General features: G+C 26.7%; 1 protein-coding gene across 1 annotated transcript; it reads left to right on the top strand.

The window, feature by feature from the left end:
• Positions 1-3,677: 3,677 nt before the first annotated feature.
• On the top strand, positions 3,678-5,256 carry LOC145031186 (plasmodesmata-located protein 2-like). Its single transcript, XM_078979702.1, has 3 exons — positions 3,678-4,730; positions 4,833-4,946; positions 5,041-5,256. The coding sequence occupies exons 1-3, from the start codon at positions 3,875-3,877 to the stop codon at positions 5,046-5,048; spliced, it is 978 nt and encodes a 325-aa protein (XP_078835828.1). The 5' UTR covers positions 3,678-3,874; the 3' UTR covers positions 5,049-5,256.
• Positions 5,257-6,374: the final 1,118 nt, after the last annotated feature.

Below are 6,374 nucleotides of genomic sequence, written 5' to 3'. Positions count from 1 at the left end.
CTTTTATTACACAAAGTATAAAAAATTCATTATTTTGTACACTTTTTTAATAAATAAATTTATAAAAAAAACACTAATTATAAAAGAAAGTTAGCAAACTTTTTAAAGAAATTTTGGTCAAATTTTGATGGTGTATTAGGCTTTAATATAAATGTGTAAATAAGTGTGTAAAAAACAATTTATATAGTCAGTTGGCTAAATTTTATTAAATTTTATATTAATATAAGTTTATTGATAAATTACATATAAAGGACTAAACATACATAAATCAAGGTTTTTAACATTTTAGCCATATTTTATATATATGGCTTTGGTTTATAATTTGATTATTTGTATATTTTTAAAGTCAAACTCTTATACGTAAAGATTTTGCAAAAAGTTAAATGTCATTTTTATTGTTATTATTCGGTTAAATATATTTGAAGCCGAAACAGACAACCAATGTTTTCTTTTGTGGATATCTTGTGCCTTCTTTGAAATATGATATGTATTAGAAATAATCACAACCCACTGAATAACTAATCACAACTCGCTGTGAAACTAATCATTGAATGGAAACTTGCAACTGTTTCATCCGGATGGAAAACAATTGACTCATGGTTTAAGATTCTGATAAATCTAGAAAATCACTCAATGTGCAATATCAAATGTGGTGTATAAAGAAGTGTTGCAAGATTAATAATGTACAATAAATAATGTGTTCCAAAATATCATAAAAAATCTTAAATTTTTATTTTTTATTTTTATTGAATTAACTAAAAAATATATAAAAAAATAAAAAAAATCCGTTTTTTTTGAAAAATAAGTGAAATATTCTAATAGAATATTACACTGACATATTCTAAAAAATAATTTTAAAATGTAGAATAAATGGAAAAATCTAATAATTCTTTTTTAAAATATTATTTTCGGAACTTGAATTAACTAAAAAAAATAAAAATAAATTCCATTTTTTTTTAAAAATACGTGAAATATTATAATAGAATATTACACTGACATATTCTAAAAAATAATTTTAAAATGCAAAATAAAGGGAAAAATCCAAAAAAAAAAAATTTAATATTATTTTCGAAACTTGAATTAACTAAAAAAATTATAAAAAAAAATAAATAAAAAAAATAAAAAAATGCATCTCACAGTTTCACAAAATTAAGACGTCTCTCTCTCTCTCTCTCTCACACACACACACACACACACATATATATATATATATATATATATATATATATATATATATATATATATATATATATATATATATATATATATATATATAGGTGTAGGTTCATTTGAGACCATTCTAATTTTGTGAGACCGTGAGACCAAATCTAAAAATAATTTTAAAATGCAAAATAAATGGAAAAATCCAAAAATTCTTTTTTTAAATATTATTTTCGGAACTTGATTTAACTAAAAAAAATATAAAAAAAAATAAAAAAAATTCCGTTTTTTTTTTGAAAAAATACGTGAAATATTCTAAATAGAATATTACACTGACATATTCTAAAAAATAATTTTAAAATGCAAATAAATGGAAAAATTTAAAAATTCTTTTTTTAAATATTATTTTCGGAACTTGAATTAACTAAAAAAAATAAAAAAAAATAAAAAAAATTTTATTTTTTTTTTGAAAAATACGTGAAATATTCTAAATAGAATATTACACTGTACATATTCTAAAAATAATTTTAAAATGCAAAATAAATGGAAAAATCAAAAAATTCTTTTTTTAAATATTATTTTCGGAACATGAATTAACTAAAAAAAAAATCAAAAAAATCAAAAAATGCGTCTCACGGTCTCACAAAATATAGGTGGTCTCAAATGAACCTAACCCTATATATATATATATATATATATATATATATAGATAGGTTCAAATGTTTTTGACAACTATTGTGTGACTGTGTGCACCAATAAGAATTCAGGAAATAATTAATTATTAAATAAATCATTTAAGGGTATTATAGTAATTTTGACATATTTAAATATGGTAGATAATTAATATGTTCTTTATTATCCCTTTAAATATGAGATGTAGTCAAAATCTGTTGAAAAAAACCCTAGCCGATCACGTATACATCGATTTATCCTCCCTCTCGTTTTCTTAGCATTGGTCCATACTATTCAGTGGGGTTTCAGAGGTTTTGGGCTACTGTAGAAGGGAAGATGTGCTAGAGGTTTGATCAGAGGGCAGGAGGGGTTCCGATGGGGCAAAGAAATCAACGATGAAGTCGAATATTCATAGGCCTTGATCGATGGGAACAGAAGAGAAAGAAAGCGAGGGGAGGAGGTATCGATCTCCGATGAGTGATTAGACCGAAGAACAAAAGGAGAAGCAACGGGGTGGGGCTGTTGCTCCGATCGAAGCAGGTCAGGAGGTGGAGAGGATGTGGTGGTGGTCGCCGATTCTTCTTCTCCGGTGAAATCTAGGTATTTTTTTTATTCATGTCTTCCGATTGATCACAGAATGAACGTGTTGAATTTTATCAAAATTTATACTTTGAAGATTACATTCTATTAGAATAAGTTACAATTTTTTTAATATTTGCTATATTCTATCAGAATTACAACCCATAATGTCAATTTAAAATATTATATGCATTCTGCCAAAATTTAAAATGGCATATATATATATATATATATATATATATATATATATATATATATATATATATATATATATATATATATATATATTCTGTCAGAATAATGGTAGTGCAGTAATGGTAATTGCACTTTAGAGTTAATGATTCTTTTAGAATTTGTGTTTGCCTTTTTTGTAATAGATTTGCTATGATATTTTTCCACAGAATGAACATGTTCAGTAAAGTCATTCTTAAAGAATACGATATTTTTTTTAACCATTCTTAGTTTTTGTTGCATTTTTTTATAGGAATTGATTGAAGAATGGTTTGAAGACATGATAGGAAATGTTTGAAGAATGAATCAAAGATTGATCACACTCACATTTTAAGAATCTTGTTATGTTTTAAACAATTACACTTGTCATTCTTTCAGATATTTGTTGTTATTCAAGAATGTTCTTTGTATCACAATCATACAATGTAATTATTTGATATATTATTAGTGCAAGAAGACATGTATTCTTTATAAAATGTTAGTGTTGATAATATGTAATATAATTCTTTAAGCATGTTAATATATATAAATATTGAATATAATCATATTCTACAAGAATAAAATCAAAAATATATTTACTAGTTTATGGTTGATTTTCATGTCATTCTAACAGAATGAAATCGGATATTATTAAAAATTATATTCGAATTAAATTTAAAAAATTCATATTTTTAAAAATAAGGGTATTAATTATCCCTTAAAATCTGAAAATTTCTTTTTTTAATATAGGTTAATTAACCAAAATACCCTTATGGTGAAATTTATGTTATTATATGGTACATGTTACCCTATTTTAATATCATAGATCCTCAGATCAAGATCATTGATTCTATTTCATCCGTTGATCCAGATTTGTGCATATGGGCACACAATAGATGTCAAGAACATTTGAACCTAGCCATATATATATATATATATATATATATATATATATATATATATATATATATATATATATATATATATATATATATATATATATATATATATATATATATATCACATGACATGCACTTGTTTTTTCTGAAATAGTGCTACCCTAGTTAAAGTTGATACTCATACCCTGTGCGTATCCAATATCCTCGTAAAGTTCAAATTTATGCCAACCCCAAAACCTAAAATTTTACTTCAAGAATAAAAAAACCATCACTTTTTCAAACATCCCCCTCTCAAATCTCTCCCAAATTCCCCTACACATGACGATTTAGTCCATCCAAAAACCATCTCAAATATGTGTTCTCACTTACCCATAATACCCTTCTCCTTGTTCTTGTTCTTATTTCCCATCATCATTCAAGTGGTTAAATCTGCACCAGATAACACCAATTTAGTATACAAAGGATGTGCAAAACAATCTTTACAAGATCCCAATGGAGTTTACTCCTCTGCCCTTTCCGCCATTTTCGGGACTCTGATTCAACAGTCGTCAAAAGCGATGTTCTTCAAAACGACAAGTGGCAGTGGTCAAGCATCAATCACCGGTCTTTTTCAATGTAGAGGCGATCTAACGAATCTCGATTGCTATAACTGTGTGAGCAGACTCCCAATCTTGATGGACAAGCTCTGTGGGAAGACAGTCGCTGCAAGACTCCAGCTTTTGGGTTGTTATATGCTTTATGAAGTCGCTGGATTCTCTCAAATCTCTGGAATCGAATTGCTTTACAAGACGTGTGGGGAAACTAACGTTGGTGGAGTTGGGTTTGAAGAGAAGAGGGATTCTGCTTTGGGAAATTTGGAAAGTGGGATTGGGAGTGGAAAGGGTGGATTTTATACGACGAATTATGAATCGATTTATGTTTTGGGGCAATGTGAAGGTGATTTAGGAAGCTCTGATTGTGGAGATTGTGTTAAAAGTGCTGTTCAGAGATCTCAAGTTGAATGTGGAAGCTCCATTTCTGGACAAGTTTATCTTCATAAATGCTTCGTTAGTTACAGTTATTACCCTAATGGAATCCCGAATCCCAAGAAATCATCATCTTCATCTTCATCGTCTTCTTCGTATTCTTCATCATCTTCATCGCCTTCTTCATCATCATCTTCGTCTTCTTCATATTCTTCACCATATTCTTCTTCTTCATCGTCATCAGGTATGGTTGATTATGTGATTAACTGATTAACTTATTACCATCGTCTTTTAAATCTAATGATTTTGATTGAAATTTGGTGAATTTTTTGATTTGGGTTTGTAGATACTGGATCAAATACAGGGAAAACTGTAGCGATATTCTTGGGAGGGGCAGCAGGAGTTGGATTCTTGGTGATATGTTTATTGTTTGCTAAAAATCTAGCGAAGAAACATGATGGTGAGTGAAGTAAACTTGAATTAAAGAATTTATTTTTATTTATTTACTTTTTATTTATTCTAGTTTTTAATGAAAATATATGATTTTGGATCAGATTATTGAAAGGAGGATATAGAGTTGTTCAAAGAACAAAGATCAAAATTTTGAGGTGGGTTTCTTTCTTTGGTCGTTTTCAAATCCATGTGGCAAAGGGGTTTTTGGAGGTGTAATATTTGGAAAAAAAAAAAAATTAAGGTTTGTGAATTGTGAAAAAGATGAAAGAAAGATGTAATATTTAATTTATGTTGTCATATGTTTGTTTATTCTTTCCTACTCTTTCTTGGATAATTAAATCATACCTATCAGAATATTACGTGGAAAAATATGGTTTATGCAGTATGCACATGTTTGAGACCCAAATTAACCTTTTTATTATAAAACCATATTCATTTTGAATATAAGAAAGAAAGAAAGAAAAACATTATTTCGGTGGTGAATATTAGGACGGTCTTTTTAACCGAAAAAAGATAAAATTACAAAAATGGTCCCTATGATTTGCTAAAAGTCACAAAGTTAGTCTCTACTATTTTTTTTTGATGTAAATGGTCCTTGTGATTTGCAAAACTTGCAAAGATGGTCCTTTTTACTAACGTATTGAACCGTTAGGGACTGAATCTATAAGGGCATTTTCGTTTTTTTTAAGTATAAAGGGACTGAATTCGTAACATTTGATAAACCACAGGACCATTTTCGAAGTTTATTTGAAAAAGTGAAATAATTAGCATAAAGAATATGGGGGAAAGCTAGAACCCGAGACCTCCTACCCTTATATCACAAGAGCCCTTACCAATTGAGCTATAAGCTCATTTAGTTATATATCCGAAAACTATTTTATATAATAACGAAAACGTTAATACATAAATAATAAATAAATTACAAAAAGCAATTTTTTTATATTTTTTTAAATAAAGCAAAATGTATTTTAGCTATATTATAAAAAAAATAGTTTTTTACAAACAATTTGTATGTATTTTTATGTATTTATTTTACGTAAAATATATTTTTTTGTCGCTAAAAAATACGTTTTCGTATAAAAAATATGTTTTCGTAAAATATATTTTTTCATATCTTTGAAATAATAATAATTAACACTACTCATGACACAAAAAATTTGTATAAATTTTTTGGGTCGCTAGTTTTTAAACATTTTTTTACGGTTATATGTATTAAAAACAACATAATAACGATTTTTGTTATATATCTAAAAAATTTATACGGTTTTTTTAAATGTTAAGAGTAGTATTAATTATCTTTATTTCAAAAAGATATATCATTATTTTTTTCATCTTTATTTTAATAATACGATTTAAAACTTGCGATTAAGATGAAATACGTATTTTAAATAAGATAGATAACCGAATTGGTCCAATCATTTTTCTGAAAACCGTT

Source organism: Lactuca saligna, chromosome 2 (genome assembly GCF_052625555.1).
Source record: "Lactuca saligna cultivar CGN05327 chromosome 2, ASM5262555v1, whole genome shotgun sequence".
Taxonomy (NCBI): Eukaryota; Viridiplantae; Streptophyta; class Magnoliopsida; order Asterales; family Asteraceae; genus Lactuca; species Lactuca saligna.
The sequence above is the reverse complement of the archived record's forward strand: the minus strand, read 5'-3'. Positions and strand labels throughout refer to the sequence as shown.